The sequence below is a fragment of the Vidua chalybeata genome, chromosome 2, assembly GCF_026979565.1.
Source record: "Vidua chalybeata isolate OUT-0048 chromosome 2, bVidCha1 merged haplotype, whole genome shotgun sequence".
NCBI classification, from domain to species: Eukaryota; Metazoa; Chordata; class Aves; order Passeriformes; family Viduidae; genus Vidua; species Vidua chalybeata.
In genome coordinates, this window is record NC_071531.1 from 13,310,060 (window position 1) to 13,337,818 (window position 27,759).

A 27,759-nucleotide genomic window follows, 5' to 3' on the forward strand; every position below is an offset into this window, starting at 1 on the left:
TGTTAGTTTTTTCACCATATTCCTCAGAGAGCAATCCAAGTTTTCTTTCAAAATAAAACTCAGGGGAACACTCCCCAGAAGACACAATAACAGGACTGCACCAAGCTGGTCCTACTAGAGTCCTCCAGGACAGCACACCCATTCACACACTCCCACAGCTCTTCTGTGTGACACAACCCTTGGTTTCATAAAAATCCCTCTTACACAACACAGCTCCCTCCTGCTCAGACATTTCACAGGAGATTAACTGAGTCTTAGAGCCCTGGAGGTACCACAGAGGACCCAAATCAGAACCCTTCAACATGAACACAGCCAGCCTGCTCTGCAGGACACTGGCCCAACACCAGTACAAATTCTGCCACTCACACACAGCGCTGCACCTCAGGACCAGCTATCATCCCTGGAGTAGATACATTCAGCAGCACAGATGGAGCTTTAAGGACTACAGAACCAGGACCTATTTCCTGAGGTAAATCACACAAGGAATCAATCACACACGTAAAAGCGTTTCAATGTTACCCTCCCTTCACTCCTGGTTAAGCACTGCCACTCAAACTACAGTATCCACATTAATCAGATGTTAATCATATGGTGTCAACAGCTCAAACTCCCAGCAGTGGTGAAACAGATAGACAAAAAACAAAAGAAACAAATCTTTCTTACACATGAAAACAACTAATTGAATGGTCTAGACAGCTAAAGCTAACACAAGAGAGAAAAGATAACCACAGTGCCTACACAGGGGAAAAGCAAAACATGTAACTAAGCCTCTCCCTTTTCAGTAGCAGCTATAAAACGACCTATGCATAAGCTCTTTTGGTACCAGTTCCATGTTAAGACCAGCTCAATAATGCTATGAAACTTCACCCTGCATCTTCAAGCTACAATGAAGCTTAGGACAGCACTGTTGTCTATGTGACTCCCTCCAGAACCACATGCCACTTATTCCACCCCCATTTCAAGCTTCAACCACAGGTCACTGGGACATTCCTCAGGGACACTGACATTTTCAACATGGTCAGCACAGGAACACCAGCTCCTGTCCCTCAGTGTCTTTGTGCCCTCCTGCAAACGTCAGGAACCATTACAGAAATCCCCCAAATATTTGTCACGTACAAGTAGGGCATGTAGCTCATAGCTCTAGTAGTGCTTATTTTAAAAGATGTTATTTTATGCTGCTAAGAGACGGCACCAGTTCACAATCACCACGCTCTGAACTCGGCTGATTCACATGCAACAATTAAATCATGATCATGCTCACCAATAGAGGTACATGTTCTTCCACCCCCACCTGTCACTGTATAAAACTATCAAAGTCCCGTTTCTGAAAGACACCACCACACTCGAGAAGCAACACAAAGGTTGTTTTTAATACAGACCTCCTACCATAAATGTCAAACATCAGCAATCCTGTCCAGACACAAGGACAAAACAGCAATGAAGGCTGAAGGTAGCTGATACCTGATTATTGTACTGTGTGGATTTGACTGGCTGCCTGCCATCACTGGAGAAATTATGGAAACAGGCAATGCTTTTCCTTTAGAGTTCTCTCCTACTGATTCTAAAGTAAAGGCAATACCTCTTTAGAAGTCAAGTTCATTAGCAAAAGCACTGTATCCAGCAAGTTAGCTCAGAGAAAAGGTGAACTTCAAACCAAAGTCACCCAAATTTCTTCCAAGCCTGTGACTAAACCAAGCTAGAAAAAAGTCACTTCATGTCAAACAACCCTAATCCACTGCTCAGTGCCTACCACTGTACACCACCCAGTCTGGGGTGCAGTAACGCCCTGTGTCTTAAGTCTCTGAACAGAAACTCATGAGGTGCAAGTGCTGTATACCTTTATGCAGTGTGATTTCCAGTTTGTACACCAAATTCAGCCTCTCACCCCACTCCCTCTCTCCCAAACAGCTCAGAATTAGAAATTAAGAAAAAATATGTTTAAAAGGAAATTCTTAACTCTGGTCTTAATGACCACCACCACCATTACACTCTGAGGACAGGTGAGCAGCCAGCAATACAGTTCATTCCTGTAAAAGTGTGTGTGAAAAAGTCATTCCCTCTTCCATCTACTTCTTTCATTTTCTTTTAATTTGAATTGTAGATGCAGAGAGGGATAAATGAAGATAGTAAATACAGGATTTATCAAGCAATGAAAAGCAAGACCTTGTGATGTTTAAACATAATTGACACACAATTACCAGCCAGAAAGAACAAAAAAGTACCAGAATAATGAATGATTTGCTGTATCATTAATAAATCAATACAACCATACAAAATACAAATCTAAAAAAAAAAAAAATCCAGTATATATGAGAAAAAGAGAATGTCAGTTATATTTTGCTATATTTGGTGAGTCATCAAAAGCAGAAATCAAAGTCCATGCCCTTCAAACATATTGTCTTTCCGGTATTTAATTTTTTATCACAATACACTACAATTCATTGGGCAAGCTCTTTGGTGTCAAGCACCCTTTTGCCTTGTTCTTCTGTTAATTACTGCCACGTAAATTGAATTCTTGTTAGTCTGCCAAATGCAATAATTTTAGAATGGCACATTACCTACATGACAGCACTGCAAAAGCCCATAATGTCAGCTCTGGGTTTTCTTAAAAAATTCATGCAAGATACTTCTGCTTTTTTCCTGATGTGTATTTCACTAAGATTTTCCTTTACAATCATTTTAATACCAAAGCACTAAAATGATAAAACAAATCTCCATGGTAACACAACCTCGCTAGCATAGTCTCAATGTTTAAAATAGAGAAAAAAACAATTATTAATCCTCAAACTGTATATATTTCTCTAATGGGTGTTTCCCAAGAGAGAAATGGAAATTTATAGCATTTTCTAAGGAAAAGCACTACAGAAAAACAGAGAAATTGTCCAGGGCACATAAATAAAATGTGAATTTTACATATAACTGAGTAATATACTGTGCAAACCTCACACCTACTTTTGGTATTTTATAAGCTCTAACCTTATCCATTGTAAGGTTTTATTGCAACTATTTTCCCTTATTACATTAGTGATCATATCCTTTATTAAACAATTGTGCCATACATTCAATATCCTACCTACACTTTAGCTATAGTGCCCTCTACAAGCTGGCCAAAAAAAGGCCCACTTCTTTGGATCAAGCAAGTTGTCCAAAGATTGATTGTGAAAAGCTGAAAACAAGGTGCTGATTGTTAATCTGTCTGCTGTTTGGAATCATTGCAGTTCACAGCCACAACGTATTAACTGTGTTTCAGTCTTGAGTCGCTTTATTCCTTGCAAAAGATACACACAAATTAAGCTATGAACTCGAACTGGGACAGAGCTGATGTTTTACCTTTACTGAAATGCAAAACTATGATTTTTGGTTTGTTCAGAAATCACTCTCTGGGTAGTGCCAGCTTTATTCAGGAAAGTGTAGCTGAGCAGTACAAAGGAAGGAGAGTGGTCTTGCTTCTCCTCAGTGCTGCACACATCAGGCTGAGGAACCCAGAAAGGAAGGAGAAAAAAAAAAAACAACAGAGCACCTTTCCCAAGAGCAATCAAGCAATCAGCTGTAAAATGGGATAGGCAGCAAAGCTCAGGAAGCAAAGTGCCTCCAGCATGGCCATGGAGATGGATTGGAGAAGGAGAGAACAGGCCTTGCCTGCAGCAGGGAGCAGCAAAACCAGGCTGCTTCCCAAGGGAACCACAAGGGTGAGAAAATTGACACAATCCAGAATGTTTGCTGGCTGGAAGCAGAGAGAATTGATGGGAAAGGATCAGTGCTGCACTGTAGGCAGGCCTGATTGCTTATTCCTCTATTTACAGAGCCACTCCAATTTAAATATCTAATAAAACCCACCTTAAAGATTAGGACCTTTTTATATTAATCTTTGGCATGCTGGCATTAAGGAATAGACTGGGAAATCAAAAGTTAAAGCTCCAGCTAATTTTGAGTCTCACCAAAAGCACATAAAAATACACATTTTCTAGTGTAAAACTGTAGCGAAAATGAAGCAAACATGCTTGTGACTATATAAATTACTGAATAATAGCAAATAAATATATTAAAGTAAATAAGGAATTAAATGTCTTGCTAACTTGTGGCAAACGTACAACAGATTTTTGCCTGCCTATTAATGAACTGCCAATCTTTCTCAATCTATGGCATAGCAAAAACAAAGGATCATGGAGTCTGGCCCTCAAAAAAAGATTTTCTTGAGGTAGTTTTGAAGTGCATCAAGAAGGGTTTTTTTTTCATTTTACAAGCTCACAAAACAGCTGAACAACTAAATTTATATTTATTTGTTCTACTACATAAAAATCAGGACTCTCACTCTGGGCATCGCTAAATTTCAGGTTTAGAAACAAAAAAAATGTATTTCAAAACCTGCTATCACCATAGATGCATAATACTCAAGGTCATCCACACTGAAGTTAATAAAACCCTTGGTTTGGTCTTTTTCAAATATAAATTTAGAAGTAAATTTTGCCCAAGGTTCACCATCAGGACTTACAAACTACAGGTAAATGTTTAATTAAGCAATTAAAAACCTCTAAACAGAAAAAGAAGAACTAAGCTCTTTAAAGTCCACACCTTTAATCGGGGGCGGGGGGGGGGGGAATGCTACAATTACTTTTCTTATTTTTAACATAAGATAATATTCTCACATAATCTCCATGAAGATACTCCTTTCCACAAAAACTCTTAGTTAACTATGGATCAAAATTACAAGAAAATTACAGAAAACACTTTGATTTCAAACTTCCATCTCTGGGCTTGATGTCCATTCCAACTTCTTCAGCACATTTCAGTCTGGTATTTTAGCCTGTCCAACAGATAACTGCTGGTCTAGAGCTGTGATAGTGCAAATCACATTGTCATATAACATGATACTGCTTTTTTAGTTTAGAGTTTTGGGGTTTTTTTCCCTTTTTTTAATCAGTAGTATCTATTGTGGCCATAGAAATCATCACAAGTCCTCAAACCTCTCCAACAAAAATTCTGAAGGAGGCCTCCACTCTGAACTCCCATTTAGTTCCTTTGCCAGAGGGATCCAAATGTTGCTTAGCTCTGTATAGGCAGGGCAGAAGCACAAGCCACAGCACAGACATTTGGACTAGAAGTATTATGCTGCAGTCACTACAGAAAAATTCTTTCCTTTTCTTCATTCACCTATTTGCCCATATTTCATTAAAGACAGCTTCACAAGTCAACCAGATTAGAAAAGCCTAAAAGGTCTGTGTATTATCTGCTCTTTTCTACAAGCATGTCACTTCCTGTGACATCAAACAGACAGACAAGCCTTCAAACCTTGCAAGTTACCACCTAACCACAAAGTGATTGTGTGGCTCTATAGCATTTACACTCACTTGAAGCATTTTATCACTGTACTTGAAGTGGTCATCAAGACATCCACTGCTACCTTGTAAAGACAAACACAATACCATACATCCTAATTTATATTTTCTAAGTCTGAAGCTTGATGAATAGGAGACCCAAGCCAGCAGACAACATACAGTCAGCACAGAAGCTCTTGGCTCAAGGGCTATGACAGAGTTTATTAACACAAGCCTACAACATTAACTACTTTTACAGTTAAATAAGCTGCTACTCAAAGGGACTTCTGTTGTATACTGCAAAAATATTTTTACAAAAAAGTATTTGGAAGATATTAACAGGTAAATGGACAATAAATTCCCCATGAACAACAAATTTTTTGTGCTTATACATCCAAGGCATCAGTCTCTAAATCTCAACAAAAATGCAATTAGGCTAGAAATTAATTACTGTGGAAAAGATGGCAGGACTTTGAATCACTTTGGATCCACGCAAGTTATTATAATGGAAAATGTTGTTTACTGAATGACACCAGATTTTTGACCCATTCCATAACTTCCACTAAACACCAGGTTGTTTTTAAAGATTTACCAGTGAGAAAAACAGATGAGGTTTTAACTTCCTGTTAGTATTTTTGACAAAGGAAGAATAAGAAGAAAGAACAGCTGTTTCAAGAAGCCATGACTGCAATACAGTAAGGAATGTTTTAAAAACTTGCTCTGGAAGCTATAGACTCCTTTTAATTACCTGGGAGACAACAGTATGTTTTACTAACTTACAAATCCTTAGCTAAGATCCAGATTAGAGTATATACTCAACATTAGACAGATGAAAATGAAACTTCATTTGACAAGACACACTATAAACAATTCAAGGCAGAAAACTGACCAATTCAGAATTCAACGACTCATAGTTGCAAGCAGAACAACACATACAGTGTTAGTTTTACAATAACTTTCCAATCCACTTTTTCTTTAAACTTACCAACTCTGCACCAGCCCAACCGAAGGCCTGTTCAGTAAATTATCAGGCAGCAAATTGACTTCCCTCATGGTGTTCGCCAGTCGCACAGGAAGCTCCTTCCGCAGGAACATGTACGAAGTCTTCTCGCAGGCATTGTCACGACCTGTCAGAAGGAAGGAAAAACAGATGCCCATTGCAGCAGATCACATTTTAGACTTCTTAATGTTAGAAGCTTTAAAAAAAACACTTGTGAAAATAAAAAGTTTTAAAGCAATTTCAGTACGTACCTTTACTTTCTTCTCACTCATGAGACACAATTTAAACCTTTACCTTCCTAGAGTTTAACACTTTTTGTCTGACATTCTTCCACATTTCACATCATCTCATTTTCCCTCCCATAAACAAGAATCTATCAGAGAAATAAAATTCATCAAATACTTGATATTACCTGGCAATAAGACCCCAAAATACTAGCTTTTATCGAAACAACTTTTATACTAAAGAAAGCTTTTAAAAAGTAAATGCTGCACACATAAGAAAGGGAAAGGAGTGCAAACAAATGGATAAAACAATGACAACCATTTGCTGATGTTTCATGTCACAAGTTGTTCAACCTTTAGTACTTTAACATTTGAGCAGCACCTGGTGAGACCAGCGCAGGCCATCATCCCTCCTAGGATTGACCGATAAGTTTCTCACTAGAGACCTGGAAGAAATCCAGTGCTTATCACCACACTCTCACTTGGAAAGGCCTCAGCTAAGATGAACTTTCACTTTTAAACACACATTTTTATCAAGGCTACTATTTTGAAAATAAAACATACAAATAATCCCAACCATACAGTCAGAAAGCAAATAAATGGATCCAGCAAATAACAATACCTTCCTGCAGACCTAAGGGTAACAGCATTCTTTCTCTGAAGCCAACCTATATAAACTGCAAGACTGACATGACTAAGAGCAATCTTAAGCTAAAGTAGTTACTAAGGATACCACAAATATTTAAAAGCACAAGATATTATGTCACTTGCCCAAGTAGTTTAGATGGAAGATCAGGCTTTATTTAACATAGTTTTTTGTGTTTTGCTGCCTTTAACAAGTGAAAAAAGTTCTATCATAACTAATCTCTAAAGAATCCAGGTAAATTAATTTTTTTTAAAGTCCATGTTTTACTTGTAATGAACAGCCACGATTCCACTTTCATCTAGAAAGAGAGCAAAGGTCTTTTGTGATGATAACCAGTTCAACCACCTGCAAAATTTCTGAGTGAAGGCATAATGTGAGAGCTATAAATTATGTTCAAGCAAACCAGAAAATGTTAAAAGCACTGCTAGGCACATAATCACAGAGATTTACAATTTGCAAGATTCATGTACAATGCAACCAGCACAATCAAGGAGATACTTTTTGAGACAGTCCCATTATAATCAGTTTTCACCTTCTTTGCATAGGTAGCGTGCATTGATGGATTAGTTCCCAAACCCTAACATTTGCCTGGGGAATATGCAGGAAGGATTAGGATTTCCCTTTTTTTCTTGCTCATTTAGGTATCATCAATCTGGGGCTCATTAAATTCTGAGAGTGCTACCAATGCCATTATAGTTCTTCCAGTAAACATTTGGACTTATTTTACTTGCTCCCATTTTCACACCTCAATTACAAATACACACATCCTGTCAAAATTAGACAAAGGAAACAAGACATTACATGTTTTCTGTGAAGCACAGTAATGACTTCAGAGTTCAATCTTTCAAGTAATTAGATACCAATTCACCTACAACAGAGGACAGACACTTGTTTGTTCACAAGTCACTGTATACAGCAGGTCTTGAAAAACTGAGGCTGGACAGCAGGAAAGACTCTGACTCAGATCAGTCTAAACCTTCTGACGGAAAAATCCCACAGAACAAAGACAACAAGAGTAACTGAGAGCAAGTGCAGTGATTCTCTAGGTGACAAAAAGCAAAATGAATGAAGACAGTCCATACAGAAAATTAGAAAATTATGAACAAGAACCCACAGCTCATGGGTTTGTGCAATGCAAACAAAAGCTACTACAGGCAAGCATGACTGCCTGAAGAGACTCACACCCTCTCTTCCCACGTGCAAGGGCACATCTCCATTCAACCTATCTCACCCCAGCAGCTCTAAGCCATCTCTTTTTAAGGAGCTGCCTTGCCCTTTTGTACAGTTACATTTTAGCTACAGAGCCCTTTGGGGTCCCTTTGCATGTTCAGTGCAGGAAGAGGAAAGGAAGCTCTGGTTTTTAAGACTTCTCTGCTTACAAGCTCACTTCAGTGTAAGTTCAGCTGATCTGTCTGGTTTGGGGCACATGGTCCTTGTATTAGCTCCTTAGTTGCACTTAGTTTACCTGAGAGCCTCCACAGAGCTGCTTCAGCATTTAGCATCAGATTAGTTACCTGCCTGCCAGACAGCACATGCATGGCAAGAGAGAACGGCTACCCACCTGGAGCAGCAGTAATTAGATATCCTCCAGCTTTCAAAGCAAAAGCAAACTGTGTCCTAACACTGCTCCTTGGCTGCTGTTCCTCACAGCAATATCTGTACAACCACGTCCATCAAAAGAAGGGACATCACACTAAGGAATAAAATCCCTTAGTCTGTATGTTAGGTATTTTCTTAATATAATTTATTATAAATTATATGGTAGTTGCACATATGATAAAGTCAGTCTTACTTCTAAAGATATTTCCAGAAACAGCATTCTAATAAGCTGCAATGAAACTTCTGCATGTTTAGCCATAGTCAGTTTCATTTTTTTCAAAGGCTGGCTTTAATTTTCATCTAGTCATTCCATCTATTTTTCAAAATATACAGCAATCTTTCTTGATTTTGTTCTGACTCTAGCAGGGTCAATATACATTGCCAGCATCAGGCTTTTGTCTCAAACAGTACAGGCTAAATCCAGTCTAAATCTATCAGTTTCAGTTCAAAGGAATTTGAAACCACTCTCTCAGGGTTAAAGTGGAAGTTGAGTTTGTGAATAATCCCTCCTTGATTTACATCTTAACAAGTTATTCAGGAACACAAATATATGAAACAATGACCCGCTTACCTTTGTATGAATTAAAATGGAAGAAAGAAAAGTCATCCTATGCCCTAGTGGAAACCACACTGCACTAGGCATCAAGGGGTGTATTTAGCTTTATTTCAAAAAATTTAAACTCTAAAAGTATGCTTTTAAGAAACTGAAAATGGAAATACTAGAAGACTTCTTATCCACAAAGCCAAGGAGAAAATCAAGTATGGCATCTCATGATATATAGGGTTCAGAACTCTGCACACACCACCACCATTTGTTTCCCACTGTCTGTAAAACAGTGATACTTGATTGCAATTGAACAATAATTCAGGTTTGTGGCTTCAAATGGAATAATTGTGCAGACCAAAGTCAGGCATTGAAACAAGTTTCTTTCAACAAGTATCACATTAAAGCAACAAAAAGAACAAACCAGACAGGATGCAACCTCTTTGTTACAGGTCTGCTCTACTGCAGGGAACAAAGCAATCCCATACTACTCTTCTTGGTAGAAAATAACCCTATAAACTAATTACGTTTTCTAAGGGATTAGGTGTTAATTCAGGGTCAAGAGGCTAGATTATCTTCAGATTTTTGCTCTTAATGAAGTTACACTTCCAAACTGGTTAAAAAACTCTAAGATCATACCTACAGTGCTCCAACTTAACTGAGAATTTGATCCAACAGGCTAAAGAAGCACACATAAAACATCCCACTCTACTGGTAAATTACACAAATTTTTGACTGTCTTCTAAAAGCATAGATGGATGCAATAGAGATCAAGATAACAACAAGACAGTCTGTGACACAGGAATGAGTGAATCTGATGGATTTACCTAAGAAGAAATAAATAAAGAACACAGCAATGCTCTCCAAGGCCTCACAGTTCAATACAGAGAAGGCAGCAGTAACCTTGTCTATCAAGAACCAAACAAGCATTGGACTCAAACTGCAGAAGATTCAACTCTTAATCTGCACAAACTTCCTGATGGCAAGCACTGAGAAGCACTAAGAGAGCAACCTGATGCGATTTAGACATGTCTTTTACAAGTGAAGGTAGACGTCTGCCCAAAATTACACTAAGCTAGATGATTCAGTCTCTGAAATGAAATTAGACTGAACATGGCCTAACATTCTTTGTAGCACTAATTCTCTCATGACCCAAGAGGAAGAAAGTGGACACCTCATATTCTGTTAACCACTTGCAAGGAGAAATTTGCAGTGCAAATTTGCAAAGGGAAACAAGCAGAAAGTGGAAACTCTGAATCAAGTCAGAGTTTGAAAAAACACAGCAGACTGCATAAATTAAATTATATAGTAATAGCTACTTTGACAGAAAAATGACAATAAAAATCAAGATATTTGTGAAGGAACTAATCCTCAAGTTATTACTATTGCATGCATAGCTAGCACAAAAACTGAAATGTCAAGTGTCACCACAGGGTAAAAAAAAGGAACTGTTTAATAAATGTTCTACCACCTTCAATCTTCTGAACAATCTTACCTGTCTGGGCTCATCAGTTACCCTATGTAAAAGTCACACAGAAAAGCATATTCATGGCCTCCTCTCTGCCACTTTCAAACCTTCAGTTCAAAACTAGCACCAATGAGAAACTGTGATGCCAATCATGAGACTATTTTGTTTAAAAACAAGTCAGTGTAATGGACTGACAACAGACACAACCTTCAACAATGTGAAAATAAGAAAATACATCAGTCAAACAGATCTAAGCAGCCATCTTCTGGACTTTACATCAAACTAAGGTCACTGAAGAATTTTCTAATTTTCTATTTCTATTTTTTCAGTGTAGCAACCGTACACATGACAGACACAGGGTTTGTAAAAATACTGTGGGAGTGGTAGCTATACAAAGACTGCTGCATCTGGAATGGTCACCGTTCACGAGAGTGAATGTTGGTGGATTTACTTACACAGTGAAATATGATGAACCTGAAGAATGATGTGACTGCAAACGTTTAAGTTGAGAATATAAGTAAACTTACACATTAAAATTTAAAAATAAGTTCACACAAAAGGTGACATTTAATATTAAATCAATTTTTCCAGATAGGAAAAACTGTTACAAGTTTCCACCAAAAATGAATCATGCCATTTATTCAACTAGATGGTATCAGAGAGAGAAAAAAGCCTAAGAAAAACATAGCAATAAAACATGACCCAGAACCTTTGAGGCAGCGCAGGTCACAGAAGCAGACTTGAATGCATCAGAATTTCTGAATGTAATGCCATCAGAAGGGAAAAGATTAAAAGGGGAATGTTTTGGGGTTCCACATCAGTGTTATCACTGGTGGACCACCCATTCAAAGGAAACTCAGGAAACAGAGTTCTACTCTCAGTTTTCTCTACTACCCTCCTTTCTCCTCTCTGGATTCAACTCTTGTCTAACATTTACTCCTCTCTTCTGTTTCTCACTTTTACCTTTTTACTCCACAGTGCTGAGAAATAGAAAACAAATTACTCTTACAAAGCTCCACTTCGACAAAACTTTTGTTCTGGCTCCTGCAACAAGAAACACGAACAATGCAGAGGCTTTTCACACACATGCAGCAGGCCCTGATCCAATTCTGGCAAATTCTATCAACTGCCAGAGCAATACTGTGCTGTCCAAGATTCACATTACAAAAGGATTAGTTCCATACAGAAGGCCCTACACAAACCTCCATTTTGCTGCAGAAGAGGGCAGAAATGCAGAAAGAAACTATGAACTCTGCTTGCAACGCTCTCAGCTCAGCTGCCAGATTCCCACATGTATGAATACCTGTTGGAGAACAGACTCCTGCAACAGTCCTTCACAATGATGGTCAAAGTCACCTAGTTCAAAAACCTAATACAATTGCCACATCCCCAGGTTGTCACTGGACTGACTGCCAAGGTCACATCATAAAAGCATGGGTATTTTCTGAATATCAACTCATCTGTCAGAGGAGGCAGGAAAAGAAGAAACAAAGTGCTCTTTTCAGTCTTTGCACTGCAGGCAGAGGTCTAGTTCTCTCCATTAATTATGTTCTGAACAGCAGAGAGACACTGTACTACTTTAAGACTCAAAAGCAAAGTCCCACCTGTTGTATACCAGAGACAAGTGACTCCATCCAGAATCCATAAAAACAAGATCAGAAGCTACTACTGTTGTTTTTAGATAGGACAAGATAAAGGAAGAAAGACAGGAAAAAAGGAGTGATCAGCCACATCTACTCTCTTCTCTTGAGCTTCCAGAATATATCATAGCTCCTGTATAGGCAAACAAAATAAAGTGAAAGCAGAAGGATGAATAAATCTTCAAAAGAATATGCAAAAAAAATCAATGCATCAGAGGAGACTGGACAAAAGCTAAAACTAATAACTTGCTGCTGAAGGTAGGAAAACAGAACTTAAGAAGAATAGTTGAACTTCAATGATTACACACCATTTCAGGAACATGGGCTATTTATTAAAAGACAAACAAGCTATGCTTGCACAGTCCCAATAAATGTGGCTACAAAGCAAAACCCAGCAAAATAAGCCTGAGTTTAAAATCATTCCTATACCCCAACGGAAATTATTATATTTCCAGCATACTCTCTAGATATTTATCTCACCAAGCACTAAAAATACATAAAGTATACAGGGCTTGTTTGCTTGCTATCAGACAAGGCTTTGTAAAACCCAATGAAGATAATGAAGCAAGTGGAAAAAGAACACATAGACTATAATAGCAGATACTGACACTTGTTGACCCTCACTCCTTACCACAGACTGCATCTAAAAAATCTGTATTTTGAAACTGGACCACCAAGCTGAGAAATTCCAAAGTTTCAAAAATGAAACTTGAAGAATTAAAAACAAAAAATATTTTTTATATCTAACTTAACTATAATAAACGTAGCACTTTTATGAAGTCGATTAAGTTCTGTCAAAAAAACTACCTCCGGAAAACCAGCCTAAAGCCAGAGGAACTGAAGTCTACAAGTAATCTTTTCCAAATACTTGTTTCTTTTTTTCAGCCCAAGACTAGTTGGGCCTTTTCAGCCAAGGGGAAAGCACTCCAACAGGGGTGCTTGAGTCTTCTCAATCTACATGGTTTATGTTCACAGATGAGAACTCAGTTATTACCACTGTTTGGCCACTGATTTGCACTCTGTGCCATTCCACTGCTAAGTGCAATCCAAACTAGGACACTCACAAGTTATTTAGCTTTCCAGTTAAATTTTCCAAGTCATGTGACACAGCATATGGATAAAACAAGGGCTGAAGTACTAAAACAGTTGAGCTTAATAAACCATTTCCAATTAATGCAATTCAAATACCACATTCAAGAACTCTTTGACTGGCAGGGCAACTGCAATGTTCACTTTCTGTTCCAAAGGAAAATTTCAGCACAGCATTCACTCAGGAGAATACACTAGCCTATATCCTATTGTGTGAATGACCAGACCAAATCCCATTCATAACCAAGGTCTAGACTTTTGAACTTAAGAAGTTAAAAAATAAACACAACTACTCTTGAATTTCTATACAGAAAAAAATACTTATCTCCAAAACCCCTAAGAGTGAGCAGGTTTATGTCTCATGTGTATTAATTACTATGCTCATGTTAAGGAATACCACTGCCATCGAGAAAAAGCCAGTTCATGTTTTCATATAAACACAGGTAAAGAAAAAATGCCAGCTAGCTGTCCTTAGCACAGCAGGACAGCTCAACACGGAGTGAATCATTACGTTTACTGCCATATTAGCTACACACTAATTTAATAATAAATAATAATAACAACAATATATAACTTGTCAACTGCAGTAAGCCTGTTTCAAGTAAATGGTGCTCTGTATGAAACCGATTGTGCTGGAAAGCAGCTTAACTTACTGCTGATCTGAAACAGATCAACAGGAGGAATTAACAGACGCACAATACTCTGCGATCATTAATTTTAACTCCTACAGCCATAGCCTTCCTGTCACAGAAAAGACCCAAGTGGAGACACGTCTGTCCCTCTCAAGAGGAATGGATTATCAGATAATCACTTGTCAAAGATGTAAACCAGCACTGTGTACTGTTAAACAGAACAACCCAAATTAAAATAAAAGCATGAGTTTTTAAAATAGGCTTCCATGATCTAAAACTAATGTTTAGTTTAGCTGCTTACCACTTGGTTCTAACAAACTAACTTTTTGAGTATTTTAATGCATTTGCCAAGAGACAACACAATAATCAAAAGTATCTATAAAGTTTAATGCAGAGGCACTCAACCAGTTATCCACAGGCTGTACTATTTTTAGACTTATAGACCCAAGGCTGTACTTCCTTTGAGCAATTTGGGAGTAGGCTGAAAGTCAGGTGAATCATTTCAGCAGCAAAGCTCTGTCTCGCCATTATCACAGGCACTCCCAACAGAAAATTACAGGCGAAGAGCCAAAATGTTCTCAGGAGAAACCACGGCCCTGATCAGTTTCTTGATCTTAGAACGACATGTGCAACCCAGACTCCTTCCCTAGGAAGGCACAAGGAGCTTCTAAAACAGACAAACAGAACCAAAACAACGTGGCCCTGCAGGCTGTATCGGCTCCTCTGCCACCAGCGCTCCCGAGACCTACGCTGGGAGAGCGGCTCAGAGCAGCACAGAGGTGCACAGCAGCCCTGGCCTCCACTGCCAAGGGGCTCTGGGGCTTTCAAACAGGAGACCCTGGAAGAAACAGATCTTGTGTTTTGCTCTGGTGAGATGCAAAATTTTAAAACAAATTTTAAACTTTTTTTTTTTTTTAGATGTAGAATGAGGCTTAAAGCACCAAGCCAAAGAAACGTTTTTCCCCCTTTTGATGCTCTGATCGGCTTCTGTTACAACAAACTGACCAGAAAAGACTGATTTGTGCTTCTTGGGTCTTATAATCACCTTTTCCTCCCAGAAGAGGTAAAAATGTATTTCACATTGAGGATTATAATTAGATATTCCAAATTTTTAACACTCTCCCTAAGCTCTCACAACTTTGACAACTTCCTTCCTAACCTTTATGAAAAACTTCCATAATTCTCTCTAACCATTCCAGAAAAATACAAATCCCTGCTTTATCCTCTAGTTCCTGACAACCTGCCAAAGAAAAAGCTATTCCAAATCCCCAGCATAAATAAAATTAATGTTTATGAGCAAAGACTCACACAGTTAAAACCAATTACATAAAAATACTGCCAATACCACATGCTCCAGTTTCCCTTCAGTCTCACTGAGGCAAAGCGTATTAGACTGTTAAACATCTCATTTCAAAACACTTCTGATAATTAACGAACCATATTACAAAAAAGATTAGAGGATTCTTCTGTGTCATTGCTAGTTATCAGAATTTGAAAGTATTTTTGCAGTCTATAAAAATCTTTCAGAAAAGCATGAACAAGGACTAAACCAAACAAGTAGCAGTTGAAATGTAAATTATTTTTAGCAAAAAAAAATTGCCTCTCTCTATTCACAGTCTTAAACCTAATTCTGAAAAATGCCAATTATAATTTGCACAAGCCTACTATTTTAATTAAGTCAGTGAAAATATTTATAATACTATGTCACTTTTTTTACATTGACTACAGACTAACAGGAAATAGTTTAAACAGAACAAAGAAACGTGAATGTCACATTTACATAGAAAAGTTAAAAGGAAACAAGAGCCAATAAAATAGCCTCTTATAACACACAAAGCATCAGAAAAAAGAGAACTAACCTTAAGAGTCACAGTTCATTGCTCTAATTCATCCATTCAACCTAATATTTCCAAAAAGAAAAATTACGTTTAACTGATTCCAGAAAAACACAGAACTCCAAACATTTTTAAAAGGATAAGCAGCAGCCTGTAAAATATTTCAGCAGTTTTGAGAAAAAGGTGGCTTTTAATAAAGGCCATTATATTAAGCATAACTGGCAACAAGAAAAGCTGTTCTAATATAGTAACTGTGGAATTAGATAAAACAATTCCTAAATCTGTGCCTAATCTTATGGATTATGCTGATTTGAGTTAAGGGGAACTGGAGACATACCATTCACTCCTCACAACAGTCCTGTGAAGATCAATGACTGCTAGTGCAACACAGAGTATTTATGAATTGTTCTTCACCAACATTTGTGTGAGCTGGCTGCTGGAGCCAGTTTTCCCCAGTGCCCAGAAGGGGGCTGTGCCTCGCAGCTGGAACTCCAAGCATTGCTGACACAGCCGTGTTTGTGCTACGGCTGAACAGGACCTGCAAGCTTCTGAAGGGTCTCTCTCTCTCTCCTGCACTCAGTCCCTACCCCAGCAAGCAGGGCTGGGGGTGGGAACAGGCTGGATGGTGACACAGCCAGGAGAGCTGACCTGAGCTGGATGAAGGGATGTTCTATATGACATGATGCCATGCCCAGCAATAACAAACTGGTTGGCTTTGTCCCCCAAAGTCCATCACACAGTGACTGGCTGGGCACAGCTCTGCTTCTGGGGGGTGATGAGTTACTGCTGTGCATCATTTATTTCTCTTACTCTTTCCTTTACTTCTTAAACTGTCTTGTTCTCAACCCATAAGTTTTCATTTTTGCCCTCCCTTTTCTCTCCCCATGCCAGTGGGGGTGGAAGGAGGGGAGCAAGCACCTGAGTGGGTGCTCAGCTGCTGGATGAGGTCAACCCCCATAACACTGAACATCTGATATAACAACCTCATCTTGCAGTTATTCCATTATTTTGTACATTGAGTTTTGTTTGTTTGTTTTTAATTAAGAATGTCACACGGGGCTGTGCCACACTTCATAAAAAGCCAGGTACAGCACCTAGTGCTGCTTAGCACATCAAATTAACTTGGAAATTAGACCAGGCCAACAAAATCTGTTGTCTCTCTACTACCTCATTATCTCTTGGTCCTTATCTACGCATTACTTCATTATTAGCTCCATCATTTTCAGCTACTTCAGTCAACCTGATTTAACTCTAATGTCCTCCTCTTCCTTTTCTCTGAAAGACAAGCAGTGTATTTTCCCACTTCCAAAGCCCTGGGGCCATCATCACCATTCCTTACTTCCATGGAGCCCATAAGCAAGAGCTGTGCTGCACCAGGCCACACACATTTTCAGAAGAAAGTGTTCAGCTACTCACAACGCACAGAACTGATTTAATTCCACTGGAACCCACTAAGCCAAGAGAATCCAGATATATTTCAGCTTATCTAAAATTTGGGTCAGGGGAGAGTTGTGATTTCCTTTATTATTCTGGATACAATTCATCTTTTTCTGAAGACCAAAGCAAACATTAATTCAACAGACTTTATCATTATGTACTTAGTTTCATCAAGTAAATGTTTCACTTCAGCATTCTCCTCCATTACTATAAATTATCTCAACATATTTTTATCTGTTTTTCTATCCCATGACTTTTCACCTTGGCTGTTATTTGTACTGCAACCCAAGACAGGATGTCCTTGTTTCCAGCTTTCATAGGTTTTTTTAATCAACAGTATTTCTAGAAATCATAACACCACTCTGCTGCTTTCTTACCTTTTGTCTGCATAAGATTTGCTCTTTCTCAAACTGACAGATCATCATCTACTACTCCTTATGTCTTAGGAGAGACCCTATCAGCCCGTTTTCTTGGGTTGTAGAAGTTGTGCTCTTTTTAAATCACTGGCTGTCAGTTCTTCCATTCCAGAGAAGGAATGCTACCAAATTCATGATCATTTTAATCAAAATTTAATTTCAGATTTTCAAGTGCCTCCTTATTAGTTTAAATCTACTCTAAAGAAGGCATTTCAACAATTTCTACCAGTTGCTGGAAGAAAAGTGTGTCCCAAACATTCTTAGATCTTCAAGAGCTACAAATCCTATCTTTTTGTCCCACTAAAAAGAAGCTTCCCAAGTCCTCAATTTCTGTCAAGCAGCATTCTCCATTGCTTCTGCTACTTGCTAAAAAGAAATAAACAAACCCACTGGCATTGTTTATTGCTTCACACAGATGTATAGTTCTTGTCCTTTCTCTTTCACCCAAGGCATTCAGCTGCGTGTTTACACATCACACCATCTTTCAGGGAATACAAAAAAGCTCAAGGATGCAGACACATCCACGTGCAGGGGAAGATCATTCCCTTCCCAGCATCCCAAGGCACAGGATTGCACAGCTCCTCTGATCAGTCCATCGACAAATAGAACCCAGACTAAGACATTTTCTGCTGTTTTGGGAAACAAACCTCAAGCAATTCCATCAGCTGAAGGATGCTCACTTGTGGACTACTAGCCTGTGCTTACAGGCAAGCGTGGCCAGCCAAACCAGGTACTGAAGGCAGAATTTTCAATGCTTAGGCTCTATGAGAAAGAAAAAAAAATACCTTGGTGATCCAGTTTGATCATCTTTAGTACAAATTTATGGAATTTGTACTATAACTATACTAAAATACTGAACTCGGAATATATGAAGTCTCAATTACTCACAGAAATTAAGTATCCTTTATTGAATAAACAGCCTGTAAAAGTGACTGATACAGATAATTCTGTAAATGAAATGCACCACAATCTAGTATTACACAGCACTCCCACTCACAAATATCTCTATCATACCACAGTTCAATAGTGACTGCTGAACAAAGTTATGTAACCACAGTGATTCTTCCAGACCTTCAAACCAATATTAGGCCTTATAAAGCCCTTCAATATTATATATAGTATTGGAACATCACTGCCTGCCAGCAACTGGCAGCTGTAAATAGGAACAGGTTATAAATAACAGTTGCATCAAAAATGCTTCCAGCTTACTTGCTGTGCTACAGCCCACTCAAAGGAGACCCTTTTTTATGTTCTGAAATGTAAACTTTATCCATGCCCAGATCTAGGGAATGAAGGATTGGACATGGAAAAGTGGTAACTGCAAAAGAATTCAAGAACAAAAGCAGGCAGACAATCCAGCTTGCACATCCAGCTGTCACTGGTAGCCTTTCAAGGTAAAAACTAAACAGCAGTAAAACAATTTTATTCCAGTATTCCACAAAACTCCTAAAGGGGTTCTATTTAAAGTTCCAAAAGACAAATTTGAAGAACAATACTGAAAATTCCAGAAAAGCCACAAAAGTTAAATTCCATTGTGTTTTCATAAGGCTGCAAATAGCTCATTTAATGTACTTATCTTTATAAAATCATGTAAAATAATTCCACTACAACGTACATATCCCACATTGTGAAAATATTCCAGGTATCAAAGGATCCCAACCTACCAAAAAAAGCTCTAATGAAACTGCTGGATGGAAGCTGAAGCCAGTCAGATGAAAACAAAAGACAGTAATGTCTGATTAGCATTCATCTTCCTGATCCCATTCAGTGGTCAGCATACCAATGGTTAACATTTGCGATAAGACGACATTTGTGTTTTGAAGATGCATTTAAATCAATTCTAAGGTGTTAAGAACAATGCACAGAGAGCAGCAGAAAAAGCACAGCCGCAACCAATAAATAGCAGGTAATTATTTAATATCTTCTAGCCCTAAACTTTGCAAGTGCTATAGATGCACAGTCTCTCCACTAATGTTGTATTAAAAAAAAAATAGAAATCTTCCAATATCTTTTTGTGTAGAAAAATCTTCCAATAGCCATCTTCTATAAGATTAATAATCGTATTTGGAGACATGAGGCATGTTTTGATCTCTACTTTCCTGCCCCACATGTTGTTCAAATTCTATCTGCCAGCTACCTCTCCAGAGGCAGGCTTTCAGCTCAGATCCATGCCTCTACCAAGAAGGCAACATGAGGCATAAACTCTCTTGCAAAACCCCAATCTAACCTTGCTTGTACAAATGGCAGCAACTGACAGCAATGCTGATATCTGGTTTGCTCTTTATGTTATTTTGGAAGAGGCCTACATGTTTCCCCAAGACATGTAAGTTTAACAGATATGACAAACTAAACTATTTCATACCAAAAATTGTATTTGAAAAATGAGAAGGATCTATTGATCATGTTTTCCTCTAGATATGCCCCAGGGCACAACAGCGCCATGCACGCATTGTGATTATCTGCTGCATGCTCAGCTGTTCTCAGTACAGTAAAATTACTAAATTACAGCCTTTGTGATATTTTTCAATGCCACTAACTGCAGCAGTCACCACAAATATTTTGATTATAACCTGCAAAATCAGGATCTCCTAAGTCACATTCCACAACAAGAATTCACTGTGATTCACTAACTTCTGTCTTCAGCACAAGCACAGCTTTTTTATCCAAACTCATTAGTGGTACATGGACACTAATATATGACACATTCAAAGAGCTAATAGAACAACAAGTTTAGCCCCTTAGGTACACAATTCATTCAACACATTTTGTTTGAAACATGAAACAAAAGGGGACAGAATATAGCTAGGTACAACTGGCCAACAAAGCTTCAGTAGTAAACAAGCCCCAAAAGCAGATGGTTCATATTTCTGACAAAGCACACCTCAGACTCAGGTTTCAGACACTTGGTCAGCTGAGCAACAGCAACAAGAGGATTACATGAGTACAGTATCCTGGCACACATCCACAACACAGCACTAACACAGCTTCAAATGACTCTCATGCATGATCAGAGGATTACACCATTTATACTTCACTCATCTCTTCATTTGTGCTTAATTATATGTAACCTTTGCAGTACAACCATTCATTTGACAAAACATTTGTCAGTAACTTTACTGACAACTGAGGTACCCCTCAGTAAATGAGCAGCTGTGTGGCTCTTGCCAGCTGGGGCAGGGTTCACTCGTGCAGCTTTCCCAGGCTGGCTCACGCCAAGGACAAGCTGCAGGGGAAGCACCAGCAGCTCACGTCTCTGGGTGTCTTCTTTAAATGCTAAGACACTCCTAGAAAAGCAACTCTACTTTCCTCAAACAGACAGGTTATTACTTCCCCAGGCAAAGGATTGACCAATTGGTTACCCATGTGTGTGCTTACTGATTAAGTATTGGGTATTTTGGCTTAACCTGTCACTGTCTAAGGCCCACCTTACATGCTGAAGCAAGGCTAAATTGAGATGCTCCATCAATATGAATCTCCAAAATGGGCATTTTTTTTCCTCAAACAGTCTAGCCCCCAAAATGTACAAAGATCCATGGACCTGAATGTTAGATGACATCTCTACTTATAAGTTCACTTCAAAAAAGATATTTTAGTAATTAATTTAGTCTGGGTCACTAAGGTATAACTGCACTTGGAAATCTACCAAAAACCAACTTCCAGAGGAACTACTGAAGTTTGGAAGTACACAGCTGAATCCAATTGGTAGATTTTTGCATTTTTTTTCAGAGCAGAATAATTATGGAGGCCTGGATAAACCTGGAGTGACATGCTAGCATTAAACAAGGTCAAAATTTGTTTATATTGAAACACACTTACAGAAGGTCATTCTTTTGCAAAGGAACGAGACTGTACAAGAACCTTGGGAAACGCACTTTGTAATAAAACAAATTGTCTGAACAGAATCCAGGAGTGTGCAAACAGAAAGTGTACACACAGAAAGGAAGAAAAATGCTGCACAGAGTGAACGCACAGACTTTCTGACACAGACGTCCCAAGCCCACGGCACAGTAACCTCTGACACACTCACAGCAGCTACAAAGACAGCTGCAAGCTCAACAGGACATGGATACAAACAGGACTCAGCCTCAGAAACCAAGCAAATGTCACTGCCTTAACTACTGCCTTCTGGTTTGCCTCACAGGTTTTTTAGTACTAGCACGCTACTTTAAACAAACTGTCTCTTATAGTGGTTTAAATAGCTGAATTAAGCAGAGAAAGTTTTAAAGTAAATGTCATTAATTTATATCACTAGAAAGAAATAGAGGCTCTACAGCCTCACTATGCACACAACTGTGTTCCATACAACCCATACTGCTAGTCAGTAATTTACAAAAGCCCAAGCTGCACCTCAATATACACTGCCACCAACTATCTTTGAAGAGACTCTTCAGCTCACAAGAAATACTGTTTCTCTTCCCTGACTCACCAGAATTTTACAAATTTGTAAGTCAACTTAGTCTAAACCAATACAACTAATATAAAAAAAAAGACATAAAGAACACATTGTAGTTTCACTATCATCAGAAATTAAGTCAAAAAACTTTCTTCGAAACTTTCCTTGAAAAACACAATTCCAAATCACAGTAAGTGCAAATTCCATATGAGAAATGTGCATCAGACAACAAAATCACACAACCATGATAGGGTTATTCACACATTTCCTTTGGGCTTACTCTTCTTCAACATTTGTTGAAAATTCAGCCACGTTTTTGTAAAACTAGCACTACATTCATGTAGCTCAATTAAAAAGATGATTTATTTTGAAGTGAGACACCAAATAGCCTCTGTAAGCTGACCACAAAACAGTGTCTTCTTCCCATCAATACATTCTTAAAAATTAACAAACACAACTGAACTGCACCTTGAGTATTGTGCTCCTTATACTTGGCATATTTTCTGTCTTGAATACTTGTGTCCTGCAACACCAGCAAATTCTTTTTTTGGCTAACTCAGATATAAGTAACACAGTTCCCTGACATGGTGCATATTGTCCAGGCCTTTTGCACTATCGCTTACATTTTGATGTCAATTTTTCCTCAAGGCCTATGAAGACTCCAGCTGAACTTGAAATTACCCAAAGCTGTAAACATTTAGGATCACGTTAAGTAACTACACTGGGTTCCATTTATTTGCTTAAACTGCTGTAATTTTCCTACTTGAGTTTTCCCAAATAAATACAGGCATTAAAGAGTAAGTAAGTGGAGATGTTAAGTGGCCCATAAAACTTATTAAGATCAAGGTGATAGGTTTAGCAAGGTTGATACAATATAAACCTACTAATTTTAGAAACTCCTGGTGACTTTTCAAGACTAAACCATAGACTTTTTTTTCTTCAGAGGTTTTAAATGTCAGTGACTACATAGCTTCCCATCAGTCTTAAGACATGAAGACCCTTAAATACATAGCCACACACAGAGAATATTCCAATGACACATCCAGTGACAACTGGAGCACGTCTAAAGAATAAGGCTGGCCAGGCTGTAACTTCCTGATCTCACTCTATTCATTTTCAGTAACAGAAGCCAGGCTTAAATTTGTAAAAGAAAACTACTTCTTCTGAAGAATCACAAAACCATAAAGTATTACAGGCACTACAGTGTTAAAACAAATGCCTTATGAAAAGGCTGCCACAGAAGAGATGTCCAAAGGCAAACAGTAATGCAGGGCAACATAGAACTGTAGAAATCCTTAACAAAAAGCAAAGTTTTGTCCGAACATCCAAGGCATTAAAGCAAATCCTGAAATCTTTACACCTCTTTAGTAACAACTGAAAAGGCTCACAAACACCAATACTTCCCCAGCAACAATTCACAAACCCAACTTTCAGATAGGCTACGGTGACGCAATTTGTTTAGTGCCAGGGCTAAAATAAAGATGCTCTAAGCTTTAGGCCACTGTTCTTGCCAGTACAGAAAGACACAGCATAAAAAGCACCAATGCTGGAGAAGAAGCCCAGCAGCACAGGAAGGGATGGGGAAGAGGTAACAAATTCAGGTGAATGGAGACCAGAGAAAGAAAGCACAGCTTATAGTCATGTTCTCCTTTAAGTAAACACAAGGGATTTTGTTGGGTTTTTTTAACAGTACAAAATCCTGTTTCACTGAGATGATATAACAAGCCCATTACTGGCTTTCTGTACTTACAGCATTCTTTCACTAATACCATTACCATAATTGTGCAATTGTATTCACTTTTAATCACTTTCTGGCTGAACACTGGCTTATTTTTGTCCCTTACTGTAAGAGTCTAATGAAGAAACACGCTGTTAAGTATCACAATGTTATACATGGCCTTTACATTCACTCTACCAGCAATATTTATATGATAATAAAATCTCAACAACTCTCATGTCAGAGAGCAAGAGTCAAATAACCTCCCATACAGAGATGGCTTTATCCTTATCTAGATGGAAGCATGTTTTTTAACAACAACACAAGCCACTCCTGGATTTCATTCCAGGGCTTCTGAAAAGAAAAATGCTATTTATCATCAGCAACATTTCATGAAGTGCTCCTGCATTTCACACAAACAGGTCTCCTACACACGTGCGGTTAAATGATCATGCCCGAGCTTTAAGTAAGCCGATCTCAGCACGGCAGATTCAAATGTTCACGCTCAAGACCATTAACTTACTCTCTCCTTCACTCGCTAAGCTCACAAAACGTCAGGTCAGGAACCCTTATTTTGATCCCCATCCCAATGGTACCCGTGTCAGAGGATAACGCAAGAAGGAGGGGCAAGCCCGCCTCTCCCGGCCCCTCGGCGAGGCGAGCAGCGGCTGTTTGCCGGCCACCGGCTACCGACACCGCGCCCGGGCCCGCGGGTGTCAGCGCGGGGCCTTGCGGGGCCGCCGGGCCGGGCCGGGCCGCGGCCGCGCTCCCGATGCGGGCCGAGCAGCCGCGGCCGAAGAGCGGGGCCTGCGCGCCGGCCGCCGCTCCCCGGGAGAGCCGCGGCGACCCCCACACCCCCTCACCCCGCGGTCCCGGCACTCACCGAAGTCGAGGAACTGCTTGATGGAGAGGGGCGAGGGGGAGAAGCGCGAGTAGTACTCGATCTGCTTGGGGATGGGGTTCTTGAGCAGCGCCCCGCACAGCCGCATGGCGCGGCCCGCCCGGCTCCGCTGCGCTCCCGCCGGCGGCGGCTCCTGCCCGGGCGCGGCCGCTCCGCGCTGCCCGTCGCGCTCCGCGGCCCGGCCCGGCCCGGCGGGAGGGGCGAGCGCCGAGCCCGCTCCGCGCACGCGCACGTCGGCGCGCGGCGGGCGGGGCGGGGCGGGCACGTGAGGGGAGCGGGAGCCGAGCGGGGCTCGTGTGGGGAGCGCCGGGTGGCTCGGCCCGCCCTTGGAGCCACGGTCACTGCCCTCGGTCAGTTGGAAAAGACCCCTGGGATCATCGAGTCCAGCCTGCGACCGAGCACTGCCGTGTCAGCTACACCGTGGTGCTGAGCGGCACGTCCAGTCTCCTTAAACGCCTCCAAGGACGGTCACTCCGCCACCGTGTTGTCCACAAAAATCGGATTCATGACCTGATGTGTGAAAAGCCAATAATAATACTCGAGAGAGAGAGATACTATTTTGTTTCAGGGTTGGGCAAGCTTGAGTGCTCAGTGGTATTCTATGAATCAAGCACACCAACTATCAAAACTTTTTTCTAATTATAGGTTTTAACAAGCAAAAGATTAAGTTGTCATTGGCTACAAGTTACATAGCTCTCTTATTAATCAGTATTCTTCTATTGGTTAATGATTCTCTCGCCTGGCACACTAATTAGACCTCTCCTCTGGTACAGGGGTTTTCCTGAGTCGGTGGGCAGCGAGTCAGTGGTCCCAGTCTTCCCCTGCCAGAATCACCTCTTATCCAGCTGGAGCTGACTTCAGCACAGTTGCTGAGTTAGTTTTATTAGTTTCTTCTTGATGTTGAGAGTTCTGCCAGATGTCCTTGTGGCCTGTGAATTCTGCGTTCTTTGTGTCCACTATCAGTGGGCATCCTTCTCCCCAAGCTTTGTTAACCTCCCTCTACGTCTGCGATCATCACAGCATGTCAAGCCCTAAACTTTAACAAGGCAGTTCTACCAACAAGTTGTTTTTCTGACAGCTGGACATTACTTAGAGCTTGCTTGCTAACTGCTATCTGTTTCACAGATTAAATCTCCTGCTTCTTGATTAACCTTGAACATATACAATAGCTCAAACATCAAATAACATCCTTTCTTGAGCAAATTTTACATATTCCACATTTTGCAACACCTTGGCAGTCCACTCCATTATCTAATCACCCCTTCTGTGAGGGAATTCCTCCTGATGTCCAACCTAACCCTCCTCTGGCAGTTAAAGACTGGAGAAGAGCCCGAGCCCACCTGGCTACAGCCTCTGTTCAGGTTTTGTATGGACCAATTAATATGTCTCACCTGGTCCATAAGAGCATGCCTGCCCAGCTGGCTTCCAGCCAAAATACAGCCCTCAGGTATCCATTGGGTTGTACAGTGGGTATGAGGCTGGCAAAACAAAGTTCACTATCTGTGGCAGTAGTTGAAATTTTCTGAAAAAGTCCCATTTTTATCTAAGAAAGCATCTGAACACAAATTAATTTTGATGGCTAGAATCAAAAGTGAAGCAAGATATTGGAGAATCAAAATGTACCACTGAATGCAGTCACTGACTGGGTTTTGCTATAATGTGGTTTAGGTACATTTAAGACAAATAACTGGTGGCCAATTCCTTATTTTTCTCCAGTGAATTCAATGTAAGCTTCAGCAGGTACAAGATAGTATTGCTCTAATTTTGTAACTGACTTGTAAAAGAAACCAGTACTCTTCAATTACTGGAAGTCTCTCTCCATCCTTTCTGTCATGATTGTCCTCACAGAATTTGAGACTGAGAAATCCTGACCTAATGTACAAAATAACTGGAAAGCATTTTAAAATCACTTCAATTGTAGCTTATAGGAATGACTGGCTTGAAGAGGCATGTCATGTAATCAAGACTGACAAAATGAATCATCTACTGTAATTCTGAAACTTTTTTGGCAGGTGGGGAAAAGTGTTTTAAAACTTTTGTTATATACTCATCAGGATTTGATTGTGTTCATTTAGAGCATAACTATGAAATCAGTTGTGGAATTATCTGGCAGAAAATAGTATCTTTTTTTGTTAAAGACAGAACAACATTTCCCAAATTAAGATTAAATTAGCAGCTTCAAAGGATGATTCATTATCAACATTTAAGCCACTTGATTTTATTAATCTTTCACATTTTAAAGTAATTCTAGTGTGATTTCAGCTTCAAAAAGTGGCAAGACAACAATTAACTATCGAGTTGTCTTTCTAAACACAAAATCATTTTTGCAATATAAAGCATCACCATCACAGCATCTTTTTTTTTTAATTTCTTAATCCTATATTAGCCATCCCATGTGAAAAATTTGAATTGCTTTTGTCTATGGTGATACAGACTAAAACCACAATGAGGACACGCACAAAGTCACTGCAAAACAGAGGTGTGCTCTTCTCATCAAACAGACTCCCAATAGCTTCTCTCAGCTCTGGAGAAACTGATGACAAAACCAACAGATCGGATTCTCCAAAAACTGTTGGAACACACACTGTAGAGACATTCAAATCCCAGACCCACCCAGCAGCTCTTCATGGCCTTGTGCTTAAGAAGACTGCAAGATTTGCTTAAGAGAACATAAAATGCACATGGGAAAGGCAATGGTTTTACCAATGCAAGACAGCAGCAAGCATACACATAAACCTAGTTCTTAAACAATCTACCTAAATAAAGAGAAGTTAGTGGCATAAACCATGCAAAATACGAAAATGTCACTGGGATCAATAGGATTAAATGATAAGCTGAGTTTTGCTTTTTGGACCAGTTGAATTTCTCATACCTCATACCTGCCTTCTTTATGTATTTCAGAA

General features: G+C 39.5%; 1 protein-coding gene across 2 annotated transcripts in view; it reads right to left on the reverse strand.

The window, feature by feature from the left end:
• The window catches only part of PDK3 (pyruvate dehydrogenase kinase 3), a 54,337-nt gene extending 29,327 nt beyond the window's left edge, over window positions 1–25,010 (reverse strand). The window contains exons 1-2 of one of the 2 annotated variants that reach the window (XM_053934492.1): window positions 24,839–25,010; window positions 6,301–6,442 (exon numbers count right to left, since the gene is read on the reverse strand). In XM_053934492.1, the coding sequence (XP_053790467.1) occupies window positions 6,301–6,442; window positions 24,839–24,944 (248 nt within the window). In that variant the 5' untranslated portion in view covers window positions 24,945–25,010. Of the gene's footprint in view, window positions 1–6,300; window positions 6,443–24,478; window positions 24,556–24,838 lie in introns of those variants that run through there. The other variant, XM_053934493.1, reaches the window with a different exon arrangement.
• Window positions 25,011–27,759: the final 2,749 nt, after the last annotated feature.